Source organism: Dermacentor variabilis, chromosome 7 (assembly GCF_050947875.1).
Source record: "Dermacentor variabilis isolate Ectoservices chromosome 7, ASM5094787v1, whole genome shotgun sequence".
Taxonomy (NCBI): Eukaryota; Metazoa; Arthropoda; class Arachnida; order Ixodida; family Ixodidae; genus Dermacentor; species Dermacentor variabilis.
This window is the reverse complement of record NC_134574.1, coordinates 74,177,382-74,194,849: the sequence shown is the minus strand read 5'-3', so window position 1 is coordinate 74,194,849 and position 17,468 is coordinate 74,177,382. Positions and strand designations below refer to the sequence as shown.

The 17,468-nt window shown below is 44.3% G+C and overlaps 1 protein-coding gene across 1 annotated transcript; it reads right to left on the bottom strand.

The window, feature by feature from the left end:
- Nucleotides 1–1,597: 1,597 nt before the first annotated feature.
- On the bottom strand, nucleotides 1,598–3,103 carry LOC142587533 (uncharacterized). The gene has a single exon (XM_075698615.1). It carries the CDS (start codon nucleotides 3,083–3,085, stop codon nucleotides 1,877–1,879), a length of 1,209 nt encoding a protein of 402 aa, XP_075554730.1. The 5' UTR covers nucleotides 3,086–3,103; the 3' UTR covers nucleotides 1,598–1,876.
- Between the last annotated feature and the right edge of the window lie 14,365 nt (nucleotides 3,104–17,468).

The window sequence follows — 17,468 nt, the reverse complement described above, 5'->3', positions numbered from 1 at the left end:
GTGCGCCCTTTAATCCCACACGTTTGGTGGGTGCCAACTAAAAGTTTTATTACGCTCTGTAACCTTTTCGCCAGTATTTTCATAAAAATTTTATAGTCAGTGTTCGCAAGGCTAATTGGGCGGTACGATGCAACAGACAAGCGCTTTACAGGATCGTCAGATTTTGGTATCAGGACCATCTGAGCTGTTCGGAATGACGCGGGTATTCGGTTGTTTTTGTAGGACTGCACTAAAAATTTCTTCATAATTAGTGCTATTTCTGCTTTAAATGTTTTGTAGAAAGCAGCGCTTAATCCGTCCGGCCCAGGTGCCTTTCCTGAGCCTAGTTCTTCTATAGCAGCTTCAACTTCACGCACAGTTATGGTCGCTTCGAGGCCTTGTTTAACATTTTCTTCCAATCGTGGCATAAAGTGTAGGAAGTGGCTTATGAAGCCACCCAGATCAGTTTTTCTTTCGCCAAACAAGTCTCCATAGTGTTCAACAAAGGCGCGTTCAATGGTCCTGCGGTCACTCGTTACTTCCTCATTGTAGCTTATCTGTTTTGTATCACTGCGGCGAGCGTAAGCTTTCTCGTCACTTAGCGCACGTTTATTCGGTGTTTCCCCTTGCCACAATCTTTCTGCACGGGATCTTATCATGGCACCACGGTACTTCTCTGTGTCGATGATTTCTAACTGGCTTTTAACTTTCTTGATTTCCTTGATGACTTGGCCAGGTTCTGTGCTTTCTAGATTAAGTAGAAAGTCGAGTTTACTCCTCAGGGCTTTTTCTTTCCGTTTTTCTTCTTGTTTCAGTTTAGTTGCCCTTTCTATAGCACACATCTTCAATTCATTTTTAAAATGTTCCCACATGGTGACTACATATTTCTCTTCAGCTACAATCAATCGTCCAAGTTTTTCTTTAATGTCATTTACGAAACAGTCATCGTTGAGTAGCTTATCGTTAAATTTCCACAAATCCCACGAGAAGTTTGTTTTTCGTTCTTTTGTTCCTATTGTGAAGGCAACCAAACTGTGGTCACTAAAAGAGACTTGCTTGTTCTCGTACGTTTTGCATAACGGCACCAGTTCCAATGACACATAAGCTCTATCTAGCCGAGCATGGCTAAGTCCTTGGAAATGAGTAAAACGCGGAACACTGTGATCGTACAACACATAGCCGACGTCTTCCAGGTTGTATTCACTGACAAGATTGTTCAATAGCAGTGCACTACGATCATTCAGCGGCAGTTTTTTTACGCGATCCTCCGGAAAACAAACGCAGTTGAAATCGCCAAGTAAAACCAAAAGCTTGTCGGTCTTTAAATAATCCTCAACTCGTTCAAAAAAAGAATGTCTCTCGCCCTCTCTATTAGGCGCGTAAATACAGATAACTCGCCAGAGAACTTCATTCAAGGTAAAATCGACAACAACCAGGCGTCCCGTTTCACACACTGTGACTGCTTCTACACTTATATTTAGGCTATTGCGCAAAAAAATAGCGCAGCCCCCCGATGTGCCGGCCGCATGACAGACGCATACATTGTAACGGGGAAGGAATTGTTGCACCATGCGATCCGTTTGCTCTTGACTCGCTATCTTTGTTTCCTGAACTGCGATTATGTCGAGATCGTTTTCCAGAAAGATACGACTCAATTGATATTGCCGCCGCCTCGTGCTTAGTCCTCGGACATTTAGCGTGGCAATACGAATCGCGGTGTTAATTGCGGCCTCCATTATGAGCAAGAACAATCGGGTCGCATAGCGCTTACCTTGAGCGACCCATGCACTATGCATAAAGTGGTGTCCTCTATTCTGTAGTACATGGCTCCGCCAGTCAAGCTGGCGGTATCACACGTAGTGACCATATCTAGGTTGCACTACCCGAAACGAAGCCGCTACGGGGGCGGCCCCGTCTCGGGTCTCCGCTCGACCTGGACGTTGGGCCTCGGCTTGAAAGGCGTACGTCGCAGCTGAGCCGCCTTTGCAGGTGGTCCGCTGCATGTCGTTGCTCCAGAGGTCCCGGTTACGCCGATCGTTTCCTCGTGTGCCCGCTTCGTAGGCATGCTAGTGGCTGCTGACATGTCGACGTCAGTCGTAGCAGACGCCTCCGCACACGTAGTGGCAGGCGACGACATCGAGGGGACTTCACTCTGTTCAGGAGCGAAACTCTGATTTTCAGGCGCCCCGTTTTCAGTCTCTTTCCGAGTATCAGCCTCGTCGTTGGTTTTCTTGTCTGGGCACAAGTTTTTGGGGTGGAGAGTCTGCTTCTGTGTGACCGCGTTGCCAACCTTGTCGCTCTTAACCGGAGAAATATCTTCAACTTCAGCCTCATCCATGAGGTGTTCAGATACTTCTTCTTCTCTTCTCGCTGGTCCTGCGACGACGGCGTATGTCTTGACGCACCGAGATCGTTCATGGCCGAAGCGGCGGCAGACCTCGCAGCGTGGAACTCGACAGTCCCGGCGAATATGACCGGTTGTATGGCACCGCAGGCAAAGAGGGGCGCGGCCCGGAATGACGGCAAGGACGAGCTCCCCTGCTATGCGTAGCTGGTGCGGAATATCGTCGACTGTAGTACCTGCCTTAAGCTGCAGGGTCACCGACCGCGTCGTTGAGCCCTTGTCCAAAATCCCTTGAACACGCCACCGTTCTTTCGCCGCGTCCGTAACCGTTCCGTATGGGGCAAGAGCTTGTCTGATGTCTTCATCTGACACGTTTGGCAGCATCCAGTGTAACTTCAAGCGCACGCCTTGATTGGTGGGGTCAACGACAATACAGCGGCGTTCTTTGACAATGATGCTTCGGATAGCAAGCAGTTTCTTTGTGGCTTCAGTCGTCTTCATCATGACCGCCCACACGTGATTCATCTGATACGCCCCCAAAGCAACTACTTCGGGGAGCAGTTCCAGACGAACCAGAGTGTCACGGAAATCCTCAACCTTGTACGGTCTTCCACGGACGTCCGCGTGTAAAAAAACAGTATTAAGGACGATTCGACCGGTAGGCAAGTGCGGCAAAATCACCTGATAATCCTCTTCTTCAAAAACAGCATTCCTGTTACCGCGGCCGTTCGCGGCCGCCAACGCCGCTCCGTCGGAGCACATGATAACACGTCCGTTCACTGCGGTGCCCGGAAGTGGAATCGACTTCACCACGCCGCTTGCTTGGCTGATTTCTTTTCGCAGTCGCTTATGGTTGCAAGTACACTCAACGTTAGACTCTGATTGCATAGCTTGCACAAAATACAGTCACTTTTATATTGCTGCACTTGCGTTCCCATGCTTAACCTTGTCGAAATAGCCCGACTTCACCACGCCGCTTGCTTGGCAAGACGGGTTATTTCGACAAGGTTAAGCATGGGAACGCAAGTGCAGCAATATAAAAGTGACTGTATTTTGTGCAAGCTATGCAATCAGAGTCTAACGTTGAGTGTACTTGCAACCATAAGCGACTGCGAAAAGAAATCAGCCCGAGTATTTTTTTTAGGGTGTTTTAAACTGAGGCACTACGCCATGTATACGTGTAGCGAGCTCAAACGGGGCACCGAAGACGACAGAGAAGGGCAATTTCTCTGTCGCTTAGCGCGTGCCGTTTGAGCTACACATCGCTTCAGTTCGCAACCTCCTTGGAACGGAAGGAACTTAGGTACTATAGACCAAGAAAATCTAGCCGTCTATCAGTGACTTGCGCGTTTAATGTGTATCGCTCACTTATGGGGTGAGCACGAAGGGCATGCCTCTTCACATTCCAGTTTTAAGTTTCACGTAATTTTCTCACGAAGAGGCAAGGTGCTGCTTTGCATGTAGTTCAATAGACAATGCACGAACTTCGAACCATTCACGATTTATAGACAATACCGTTTTCGCCGCATCGCTCCATGACACGGACGAAAACAGCGAAGTGCCTGGGGAGTAACTTTTGCCGTTCGTCCTCCCATTGCTCTCTTTCCGAGCAGGGACTAAACACTTACTCTCCGAAATTTGCACACGGCCCGCACATTCATGCAGTTAGTCCTTTGAGGGACGAAAGCGCCCTTTTTAGGACTAACGGCGCAGTTACTCCCGTTTTCCCCGGGATTTTTCTTAGAGTGTATTCTTGGTCCATGACCTTAAACTGCAACTTCAGTGAGTCAACTAAAGAGCTGTTTCTGCATGATGCGAAACTAGACGAGTAGCTAATGTAGGAGCACCGTCTAATGCATTACACGTAGGATTTCTCACTATAACACCTAGAGGGAAATCTGGTGCCACCGTCTATGGGAGTTTCCTAAGTTGCGCTGTGTCGTCATGGGAATGACGGCATATGCGTCTGCGAGGCTCGTGTTGGCTGGTGTTGTAAGAGGCTTCGTTTAAAACCTGGATATGGCTACACAAATAACGCGTTCTTAAAGTAAAATCTTCATGAAATGTTTCCATTCACGAATATTACATCTTTACTCGCCTACAATGCATAACCAAGCGAAGAAAACCAAGAACGGACGACAAACTGTTTCGAAGCGAGCGCGAATCTTGTCGTCTGTCCTCCGACTTAAGCGGCCCGCTGATACTTTTTACGTATCATATAACTGTACATGCAATAACAAGTTCTCATAGTTAAACAAAACATGTTTTTGTGTAATAACAAAGCTAAGACAGCTTTTTACGTGCTGTTTTAGTAGAAAATTAATCAACGTGACAAACGGAACGGTGCTTGCCTAGCTCTTCGAGAACGATGCCAATCCGAAGTCACAATATACCGGCATTCCCATGCATACCACAGCGCAGCAGCGCCAGATTTCCCTCTAGGTAATATGGTGAGAAGCCCTATGGTATTACATTAGCACTCACCACTTTTCTTCCATCCCAGCACTCCCCTCCCCTCTTTCCCAGTGCAGAATACCAGACTAGAGTGCACCAGTTCAGGTCGACCTCTCTGTCTTTTCTGTCAATAAAATCACTTTCTTTATTGCAAGCATGTGAGCCGATGGGTAATCGCGTTACATGTTTGCACTGCTGAGTATCGTAAGCGCCTTAATTAAAATATTTTTAGTATCACGTGTCTAAACCCCGATATGGTCATCAAGCACACCGTGCTGGGGCACCACGTATTAATTTAGATAAGGACACGTTATTTAAGGACCGCCTGCGTTAGAGAAACGCAGGCGGTCCTTAAATAACGTGTCCTTATCTATAACGTGTCCTTAAATCTAAGTTAACCAGCATTCTTCAATGTAGCTCCCATCGAAATGCAGCCGGCGTGGCTGGAGTTGTGACCTTGAGCTTAGCATCATGACGCCATAGGCGCTAAACTACCGTGGCGTGTATCTCAAGTGTTTTCTGCACTGCATTCGGAACGTAGTGTATTTCATTCCTTTCTCCCGCTGTAAACCATATCAGGAACAAACGGGCCGTTACATAAACGAGAGTCTTCAATGTGGATAACTACAATGTTACTCAAGCTGTCTACGGCAATTCAGGCATTCTTTATTGCGTTTGTTGATACGTTCCACTTTTCTCAAGGAGACAGCTGTGTGATGCAGATCTGTAGATCAGTGTACGCACGAAGTCTCGGACTCACGTCTAATTGAAGAAACCGAAGGATGCATGCGTTAGTATAGCCTCCATGGCGCTAACAATGAAGAGCTAAACATTTTTCGCTTTCTTTTTTAACACGAAATCGCAGCTGTGATTATCTGGTGACCTAATCTCTGTGATAGTTGTTGTGTCTTCTTCCCCTTCCTTTATTTTGTCATATCTGACGTACTGTACATTGTGTACATGTGAAAAGAAAATCTAGTTGAAAGGTAAGCGCTCGCCGGCGTTACCTTTTTTTCTCGTCTCTATAGAGTTGTCACTGTTTAATACATCGAAAAAGTCTCAGGTTGTTCATATATCATTGACGTCCTCATTCTTGGAGCCATTATAGGAGCCGATTATGTTGATATGCGTATCTTATTAGGTCACAGGGACATTGATTGCTTATTGAAGTTCTCCTCGGCGAAATCCTTCTAAAGCAGGTATATTATAACTCTCATGCGATGCGCAGTGTCCACATTACAATGGCCATACTTATCGCATTGACTTCCGATTGTGCGTTGAGGGTCAGCCGATAACGGTGACAATATGGGGCTGGATATTGTCCTTTACAAAACTATAGTCAAACGCGGAAATTCCTCCGAAAATAAGTGATTAGTTTCTTATCAGCCACGAGCCCTTCAAGAATTCCGAGTATGTCGAGCCTGAAGGCTACATTCAGGCTACTAGGTAAAATATGTCGACTTTTGTAGCGTATAGACAGCGTTCGTGCAATGTAACGCTGGCTGTGTGCTTGTGAAATAGCAAGCTCTTACAGTGATTCCCTACTCAATTCATCGCTTCACAAACTTTGGGGTTCTTCAGAAGGAGGCCGATTAGTTCATATTAACATTGTCGAATTAAAAGGAAAGGATTTAAGCTTCATTAGCGTTAACACTGCGCCACAGTATGACCGTGGTAGAGCTTATGTGTGTACATGTGGCTTGAAAAAAAAAAGGAGAGTTCATTCCACCAAGGAGAGGACTGAAGATTTTCGAGTTTTGCAGCGAGCGACTTAGGACGAAGCTTTAGTTCTGGTGCTGCTAACAACACATGGGAACAAAGTATTCGCTTTGCTCGGCAAACACAGCGTCAATATTCATGACATCTGTTTCATTTAAAATAAAAATCGGAGATTTAGTGACTACAGGTAACAAATAATTTAGTTAGGTTGGCATGTATTCTTCCGCTAATTGTTGGAAATTTCAAACTTAAAAAAGAGAAACACGCAAGCGCCGAGTTCTCAACTCTGTGCCTCAGATGTAAATAATGTTATCACATTTGTGTAGGCTACATATATTAAGATATGTAAAGACATATCAAAACAAGGTGTACAGGGGCGTAGCCATGGGGGGGGGGGAGCTTTTGGGGCTTCAGCCCGCCCCCCGAAATTTTTTCGTGCTGTCAATGCACCGCCGACCAAAGCAACCCCCGGCGCCGGAAATCATTCTGTATTTTGTCTAGAATGGTCTTTTTCATGCTCGAAATAACATTTCACCGCGAAAACTGCAAATTAGGGCTGGATTTCGTGGCAAAGACCATGCACCGGGAGTAGCATAACGCAAGCAGCCCCATCCGAGTACGAAGTTTCAATGGCGTTTTGATGACAAACGGGCTCACCATGGCATATCGCAGAGGCCGCCGAATCTACGAAGCGCATGGATATCAATTCCGAATCTTTATGGGTATAAATCTCATAAACTTTTGATGTGAAAGGTGCATTGACATTTCCAAAATAGTGCTTTAGATTTTCAATTGCGGAACTTTGTCAGTCTAATGCTGTTGTAAACATTTGACGCCAAAGGTGCATTGACTTTCCTAAAGTATTGCATTGGAACATACAACGGGACAAGCGAAATCAACACTTTATTAGACAAGTTGGCAAGTTGGCAAAGCACACAGCGAGGTCTGATGAGACGAAGCGTTGTAGTGGTTCATTTGTGCCGTCATGTCACATTAAAAAAATATCAAATTTTTTTTTCACCTATACGCCAAAGCATCCATGTTAAGACACTAAAGCTAGCCAAGCTAACTACGTTCTTATTTATTTTTCCTACTTTGAGTTTTATTCGCGAGGACACATTGAGCGTCTTCAATTTCTTTGGTTTTCCTACATTACCCACGGGCTGCCAGAGCAAGCCAGAGCGCATACGTTTTTCTCGTATTGCCCTGACCACTGCGCGGCGCACTTCGTTGCGTGTTCGGTTTGCTCTGGCCGAGTGGATTTTCACCTGGCATAGTTTTAGACGCTTTCTGGCCAGCAGACGAGAAAAAGAAACAATGGCCGCTCACCGCCATCACTGCGGGGACTCAACGGATTGCGTCGCGTTTGCTTGAGGGCAACTTCCCCGGAAAGTCTTGGGTCGCCGGTGTAGGATACCGAGCAGTATGCGTATGGTTGGTTATCTGTGGACCAAGCGTTTTAAGTTTTTTTCGATATTCCTTCGGTAGCCACATTAGGTGCGCAAAGTAGGCATCCAATTGCGGCCAACATATTTTCCTTGGAGTTTTTTAATATTTCCGTGCCTCCGCCCCACAAAAGGAAAAAAATACAATGTTGCGGTGCAGCGAATTGCTGCATGGTGAAAGTTCGATTTTGTTACTTCTTACTTTGCGGAAAGTAATGGGCCACGGGACGCTTCAGTTGCGGATACACTTAATATATTATTGCGATAGCAATTATATGGACACTCCAAGCGCATTCCTGCTGTCATCGTCGCCCTCATGTTTCGTATGAAGTCCAAGGGCGATAGCATCGTTACCGAGCGCTGCATGCTGTATCTGCGAGTGAAAGCGTACGGGAAGGGGGGGGGGGGGCTGGAATGGGTGAGCTGACGATGGTGACACAGTCTTGTGTGCGCATAAGAGAAAAGCGGAGAGCAAGCTAGTCGTCTTCCGTCGCGCGCTTTACATCGGGGGGAGTGGATGGAATGAGGGCGGTATCTAGGATTCTGTGAATCTGCGATTGCGCAACATGTTTATTTGCTTCGTTTGACGCATTATACACCGTCACTTTTTCTTAGAAACGTAGATTTATTGGAGACTTATTCGCACATATAAATATCTTGTTGTGAGATTTTGTGTATACGTGGAGTGGAGCTTTGTTTCCAGTGACACTTTATTGCCCTTTGTCAAGCTCTAGCTTCGCATTTGTATATCCCATTATATCTTCGCATTTTTAATGTACGAGGGCTAGTTAAATGAATGTGAGCCTACCCACCCCGAGCAATAATGGTTCGGTTCATTATCTGCGAGGCATGTGCGTAGATGAGAGGGATGTTTCATTTACCGAAGTGACACGCAGGTGTGAGGATAAAGGTTCTATAATGCTATCATACATTCGGTTGAACATGGTTGCGTGACATATTGGAAACTCCAAAAGTTGAACAGCTTGATGCCGTGAAGTTTTTGACTGCTGAAGGTATTTCGTAAAAAGAAATTAGTCGCCGTATGGCTGCCGTGTGCGTTGAACATCGCATTTCCTTGGCCACTGTGAAGCGTTGGAGCAAACGGTTCAAAGGAGGACGTGAAAGTTGCAAAGACGATCCAAGACGGGACTAAAGCCATCGTGAAATCGCCCTTAACAATATTGCAGAAGTTGATGAGGTGACGAGACAAGAAAGGAGGATAAGCATCGATGAACTGGCAGGGCGTCTGGACATCAGTCCCTATTCGGTTCCCGCCATAATTCATTAACATCTTTGTCATCGGCTTTTGTGTGCGCAATGGATGCCCAAGATTTTGAACCACCGCCAGAAGATGGAGAAGTTCGGCGCTGCCTTGACAGATCTGATCTGGTGTCACAATGAAGGTGACAACTTTTTCTCTGCAATTGTGATCAGGGACGAACCATGGTGCCACTACTACGAGCCTGAAACACGACGGCAAAGCTTACAGTGGAAACATTCGAATTCACCACACCGAAAGAAAGCAAAGGCCATCATTTTCGCCGGGAAGGTGTTGTTCACTTTTTTGTTCGATCGTCAGGGGCCATTACGGATAGAATTTGCTAAGTCTTGAGAGACTATCAATTGTTTCCGATACTGTGAAACGCCGCAACGGGTGCGTGTTGCAATCAAGAAGAAACGATGTGGAAAATTGACGAATGGGGTCATCCTGTTCCACGACAATGCCCCTCCCCACATCGCTGATGTATTTAATACAAAACTGGTAACGTTCAAGTGAGAAACGCTGGAACATCCGCCACACAGCCCAGACCTGTCGCCTTGCGACATCCACATTTTCGGGCAACCGAAAAAAAAAGCAGCTCAAGGGAACCACGTTCTTGTCGGCCGATGACGTGAAAGAGTCAGTTACAGACTTTTTGAAGCAGCAACCCAAAGAATTTTATCAGACCGGAATCACGCGACTCCTCAGTTGATGGGACAAATGTCTAAATGCTCATGGAGACTACTTTTAAATAAAGTACCCCGTTTGTCATATATTCGCATTGGCTCACTTTCATTTGTCTCGCCTTCGCATATTTTGCAGAACTCCTGCTTTGTATACGTGCTCTCTTTTGCGACTATAATTTCGGTGTAATTACTCACAATACACGAACGGTGACAACTGCTCCTGCGTAATACATTGGAACAAAAGCCAGCATCATTGATATGTTGCACTGGCCATTGTATACGTACATGAATGTAAACGCGGTTCTTGAATGACAAAGTTTCATCAACATATTTGTCCTCAACTTGTTCATTTCATGGCCTTTACATTTTTCATATCAGCGGCATGCACTGCTTTGCTGCTTTCGAACTGATGTAGTTCTAAAGTTCGTGTGATATTTTCTTTACTTATTAAATAGACTAAAAACATGGAAGCATTGATATCAGTTATTTTGGACACAATTTTCGGCACATACGTGTATAATCTTTTGTGCAGAACGATATATTTTACTTGTTCTTACTGTTTGCAGCATCTTTGGCAATAATGGCAATGCAATTATTATTCATGTATTTGATCCCTCGACAAATTGTTTAAGAGGAATCTTTAGCTCGGGCGCCACTCCGACGCGGCCTATTCAAATACATGTAAAACGCAGAAACGCTTTTCTGAGATAACCTCTGGGTCGCTTTTAATGAAATTTGTTGCATTTGGGAGAGAAAGTTAAATTGTAGTGTCTGTTGGAAGCAGAATTTCGATTTAGGGCCTAAATTTTGTTTAAACTATTTTGAAAAATTTGAAAGTTCCAAAAAAATAGCAGCATGACGTTTACAATCTAACAGCTCTGCTTCAAGAACAGATATCGCGGTTCTGTCAACGGCATCTATTATAACAGTCAAAGCGGACAAATTTGGTATGTCAATTTGTATCTTACTTGAATTGGTTACGTTGTGTACAAAGGTTCTGCAAAAGCCGTGTTTCCTTAATACTAAAATTTTTAGATTAATGTGTAACATACCAATTTTGTCCGCTGTAGATGTGCTATTAGATGAAATGCACATAATTGTGATACCATTTTTCATTGTTAAGTTGGAGTTTTAAACTTGATAGTTTCGTTTTGTGAAAACTTGCGATTTTGGCCAATTTTTATTAAAATATTTACCCCCTAAACGAAAAATTCGAAACCAGCAGTCACTTTTCAAGCTTTTCCAAGCTTTTCTTCGATATGCAACAAACTTCGTCAAGTTTGGTGCAATGGTTGCCGAGAAAAACGAATTCCCCTTCTGCATGTATTTAGATAAGCGCATCCGAGCTAAAGCTTCCTGTTAAGGAGGATGCTGAGCTGCAACGTAAGCCCCCCCCCCCCCCCCCCCCCACGCGAACGAAATTTCTGGCTACGCCACTGAAGGTGTATACACAAATAAAGACCGACTCAAGAACCCCCAATCTAAGAATAAACGGGAAGCGGGAATGCAGCTATAATTAAGCATAAAGCATTCAGGGCTATAATAAATATGAGGTGCTGCGAGCACCTGGAAAGAAGTAATGGCTCCACTACTAAGGTTGGCAAATGCCACTCTGTGCTTAGAATTGGATATCTTGTTGGGATGGGAAATTAACCAGAGAGCCCACGGTAAAAGAGAGCGGAACAGAGACAGTAAATTTAATGCAAAGGATAGAAACTGAAATGTTAATAAATAGCGGCAAAAACGGCAAGAAATAATCAAGAGAGAATCAGTACCGTCACACAAAGGCCAGTGTCTTGCCATTTGAGGCCTGTGCTGGTTGGCTAAGGACCAAGACATGCTGATGCAGGTACTCACAACGTGATGAGGCATGTGTGTGCTGCAGCGAAAATCCGGAGACATTTCAGCACATCGTCATGGAATGCGAAGGTATTCACTCAGCTAGATACGTAGGGTTTACATATAACGTTCTCATTTCAGAAGCGCCGGGTTTTAAGGTGGTTGGAAGCAACAGTCAGTAAGCAGTCGAAATAAAGAAGAAACATTTAGGGTATTGGTGATAAAAAAGCAGGGAAGAAATCGATGGGATCACATCCCTCACAGGCGCACGTAACTGTATATACGAGGCAGAAAAAGAGGTTTTAAGGAAGAACGAAAACTCTGAGATATAGGCCAATTGTTAGACTGATACGCATGTATAGGTCACCCAGCTCAAGCAGACTAGGTTGTCGCCGCTCCGTTTCGAAGGGGACGACTGCAAATCGCCATCATCTATGGAGAGCAGGAAAGGGAAAGGGCATAACGCGCGTATTTTACTCACGCGGCCGGAGCGTATATGCAGTCTGGAACTCAATGAGTGCGCTCAGCAAAAACGCAGTAGAGTCATTTTAGAGCGCAGTGCTTAGGGCCCTGTTCACTGTTTGAGCGTCGGCGTTCCTCGGGGTAACCGCGCGAAGGCGCTCGTGGCACCGCTCCCGTCTTCGACGTCGTCGTCGTATTCCACACCTACTTACAGTGCCACGCATACTGCCAGCGCTCCCATTTTGCCCTTCCCTATGCGAAGGCGCTGGTCCAATGCCTATCGGTGCAGTGATTTCGGTCTCGGATCTGTTCCCTCAATATATCGCGATATGAAAACACGCATCGAACTGTGCTCAAATTTCGCATTAGGAAGTATTGTGATCCTCGGCCATTGTTCAGTGTTTTACAAACCTAAGAAAGGAGGGGCTCATAAACCGGTGTAATTCGTGCACGATATGTTGAAAATAAATCTGTTCTGGAAAAGCACGTAAGGCGGAGGAAGGATCACGGCAAGGAAAGGAAAATCGCCATCCATCCGACTGCAGCACGAAGCCACAAAAGAAAATGCGTACTGGTATCTCTAGGAGAAAACTTTGCTACTAAAAAAAATTGCCGTGGTCCGGTGACGGAACCTGAGGCCAAGGCTTTTCTGGTGCGGTCGCTCTGCTATCTTGGCTAATCACGAGACTAGCAGGTCGCACAGTGAGGATGATTAATAGAGAACTTTGGCCTCAATCTGGAAATGTTCTGCTAGCCTCTGGTGAGCTTGAAATATTCGTGCTCAGGGGTAGTATCATCTCCTGTGCTGGGCACATACGCCCAAATTTGTCACAGGCTATGCAATCGCAACAGTCTACATTATCATACGCCACCACCCAAATTAATAGGCGGAAGATAGCAAAATCCACACTGATTTAAATATGTAGCCCTCCTTTTATAGGTTCTCTGTAAACCATCCCCTAAACAACCCACCGTAGCAATCTGTAAAAATGGGTTGAATTCTTTCAGATTTTAAATATAAAAAAACACACAAATGACATCGTCATTTTAACATAGAGCCCATGGCCTAAACCTTATGTATGTGTGATTGCACAACACTTAGACGCATATGAAGTAAAAATCCGCGTTTCCTTTGGTGACGCCGGTCTAGTGTCTAGTAAACTCGCGCCCAATGACCCAGTCGTCGGCTGTCGTCGGACAGACGATGGCGTCACGCACACGACTGTTCACCCAACGCATGGCTGTTGGTCCAAGAGGTAACGCTTTGCGAAACCGATAAGTATGCTGCATAGACGGCTACCAACAAAATAGTTGGCCTAACACCGACTCCCTCATAGCGCGGTATAGGCTTAAGTCCGGCCGCGGCGTCCATGTGTAGCACGCACACGCAAGGCCTAGTGCGCCTCAGCAGAATGCCATAGACACAAAACCCTTACAGCGGGTCGCCACGGCACATTACACGACGGCAAAAGGATAGACAAGGAGACCGCATGCTTTCAATAGTTTTTTCTCGAACCCTGGAACATTATGGAAAACCTCCAGCCCATGCTCAATGAATTCACGCGTCGAGCCCTACAAAATTATTTCAAGTAGAAAATAAATTAGGCAGAACCGTCCTTACGATTACCTTCGAAGTTATTCCTGTTAGCGTCGAAGAAATCCAGTGGCAAACTGTATTGGTGAGCACATCTTTATTTGCGATATCTAGCGGGGCAAGTGAGCCAAGAACCTTAACCACTTTATTACACGCATGCTCCGCAGTGTCGCCATAGACCCGAGCGTGTACACATTCGGACGCCAAAAACAAAGTTTCATTAAACGCGTCCTCACGACCACACCAAGTTTTGTTGCACTTGTCCCCAGAGACCACAGCGTCTACTTCTCGGGAGGCTACATGGAAGCGCTACAACTTATTTATTTATTTATTTATTTATTTATTTATTTATTTATTTATTTATTTATTTATTTATTATACCCTCAAGGTACGGTTGCACACTGCAGAGGGGAGGGGCAAGGTAAATACAGAGGCAAATCACACAATAGTTGATTACAGAAAAAAAATTTTAAGCACAAAGGAACAAAAACTTTAGAAGAAAGCGTCAAAGCGAAATACGTGGAAGTCAATAATTAATAAAAAGAACAAGGAATAATAAGGAAGGAAGGCAACAACATGGCAAAACATCGCAAAACATGGTATAATAAATAATAAGAATGTTAAATAGAAACTTGGAAAGCGTGGCAAAAATACATGGCGTAACAAAAAAAAACGAATAAAAAGAACATACCATATAAAAATACAAGCCATAACTTAAAATTACGGCATAAAAGCAGTTATTATGCAGAATTAGCAAACGCAACACTAATTTATAACACGAAACTTTTGAAGCGTGGTTTTAAAGATATTGGTGTCAGTTATGCTTATAAGTAATGCGGGTAAGTTATTCCTATCTTTGCTAGTTTGGAGAAGAAATGAATATGAAAAGCCGACGGTGCTGCAGCGCGGAATTTTTACATTTTGGCGATGGTCAATGCGAGATGAAATGTATGGTGGCGGTTGAACAAAGATAGAAAGTAAATATTCGTTGTGGTAGTAGATTTTATGGAAAAGACATAGACGAGATAGATGAAATGTATGGTGGCGGTTGAACAAAGATAGAAAGTAAATATGCGTTGTGGTAGTAGATTTTATGGAAAAGACATAGACGAGATAGTTTTCTGCGGGTTGATAACAGCGGGAGGTGTAGGAGAGCTTTCATGTTAGTGATACTCGTAGTTCTTTGGTAGTTGATGAGAATGGAAACGGGCTAAGCGATTCTGTATTGCCTCTAGAGACTGTATGAGGGTGTCATGACCAGGGTCCCATACTGATGATGCGTACTCAAACTGTGGACGAATGTAGGTTGTGTACAGTTTTAGCGATGATGGTGCTAGAGAAAATTTCCGACGAAAATATCCCAGTGTACGAGTGGCCTTAGAGGTTATGTGATCAATATGAGTTTTCCAGGATATATTGCTGGCAATCTGAAGGCCCAAGTATCGCTATGACGTTACACATTCTAGTGGGATGTTATTTAGCGTATAAGTGGGGCAGATCACGTTAGTACGAGAAATCCTCATAGTCTTACACTTTTTAATCTTTAATTCCGTGCGCCACGTACGACACCACTCATTTATGTTATTGAGATCCTCCTGAATTGCTTTAATATCTGAGTAATTAGTTATATTATGATACAAGATGCAGTCATCTGCAAATAGACAAACGTTCGAGGAAAAGTGAGTGGGCAAGTCATTAATATAAATTAGAAATAATAAAGGACCGATCACGGACCCTTGCGGGACACCGGAGTCAACTGGAGCTAAAGGTGAGTTCGTGTCATTAGTGGTTACAAATTGAACACGTGATGTCAGAAACGCGCTAATCCAATAAATTACGGAAGGGTCTATGTTTAGAACATTTAATTTATCAAGAAGCAATGCATGGTTAACTTTGTCAAACGCTTTAGAAAAGTCAAGAAATATACAGTCTCTTAAAAAAACAGAATCTAAATTGGCATGCGGGCCCTTAGTGAAGAGGATAAGCTGAGTGTCATAGGAGAAGTTTTTACGGAATCCATGCTGCATAAGTGTGAAGAAGTTGCTATTTTCAAGAAAATTAACTAGACGCGTGTATATTATATGCTCCATAACTTTGCATGGTACAGATGTAAGTGAAATAGATCTATAGTTCTGTGGATCACGGGTTGGTGCAGTTTTGAGAATGGGGATTACTTTGCCAATTTTCCAATCATACGGTAAGTTGACAGAGCTGTAAGATTGCGAGTAAATACATTCTAGTATGATTGAACAGTATTCCACTGTGTTTTGTAAGAATTTAGTAATAATTGCGTCTACCCCAAATGATGCTTTAGGTTTTAATTTCTGTATTATGGCTTTGATACCGGTTGAGTCAAAAACGAAGGGATCCATGAAGTGGTAGTTAGTTGAAGTTATCTCAGGCATCGTATCAGGGATCTGAATGTATTGTTAAGCACAGTAGAACACAATAGGTCAGGTACTGGGTCCCCAGAACTTGTCAGCAATAATATTCCAGTTTTATGGCTATTTCCTCGTATGGTTTCCCAGAAGCCCTTTGGATTAGTCTTTAATAAATTTGGAAGTGTACAATTAAAGAATGAAAATTTGGCTGACCTTAGGGCCCTAAGATATGAAATTGCTGCGTTTTTATATGCTAGCCTATGTGTCTATATTCAGGAATGTTTCGCTGTACGGAATAAGCATTTTTTCTTGTTCGATAACCGATTCAGATGTGTGCTGTACCATCATCATCATCATCATCGTCGTCGTCGTCATCATCATCATCATCATCATCATTCTGGTTACGCCCACTGCAGGACAAAGGCCTCTCTCATACTTCTACAACTACCCCGGTCCTGTGCTAATTGTGGCCATGTTGTCCCTTAAAAATTAAATTATGGGGTTTTACGCGCCAAAACCACTTTCTGATCATGAGGCACGCAGTAGTGGAGGACTTCGGAAATTTCGACCACCTGGGGTTGTTTAACATGCACCTAAATCTAAGTACACGGGTGTTTTCGCATTTCGCCTCCATCGAAATGCGGTCGATCCCGTGACCAGCAGCCTAGCATGTTGTCCCTGCAAACTTCTTAATCTGATCCACCCACCTAACTTTCTGCCGCCCCCAGTTACGGTTCCCTTCTCTTGGAATCCAGTCCGTAACCCTTAATGACCATCGGTTATCTTCCCTCCTCATTACGTGTCATGCCCATGTCCATTTCTTTTTCTTGATTTCAAATAAGATGTCAATAACTCGCGTTTTTTCCCTCCCCCAATCTGCTCTTAACTCATCCCTTAACGTTACACCCATCATTCTTCTTTCCATAGCTCGTTGCGTCGTACTCAATTTAAGTAGAACCCTTTTCGTAAGCCTCCAGGTTTCTGCCCCGTACGTGAGTACGGGAGTGTGCTGTACCATGGTGCTTTATTGTTAGCATAGACGGATCGAAGGGGCACGTGTTTGGTGATTAGGTCACTGATATTATTTTTGAAAACAGACCAGTTCGTTTCGACGGAGGGTTGCAGATGAAGTGGTAGGAAGGTGTCTGGAAATATGCATCGTTCTCTGTTGATGCCTTGAAGTTAGCTTTTTTATAACCTCGGAACTCTTTTCCGCTGTCGGTATGTCTTTTGTTGTGTTTTTGTAAGTGTAAAATGCAAGATACCATGATCACTCAGTACTGGCATGTGCGTCACCGTCACCG

What these genes read in the sequence shown, in the direction of transcription:
- LOC142587533 (XM_075698615.1), bottom strand. Translation starts at nt 3,085, where the DNA reads ATGTGCTCCGACGGAGCGGCGTTGGCGGCCGCGAACGGCCGCGGTAAC.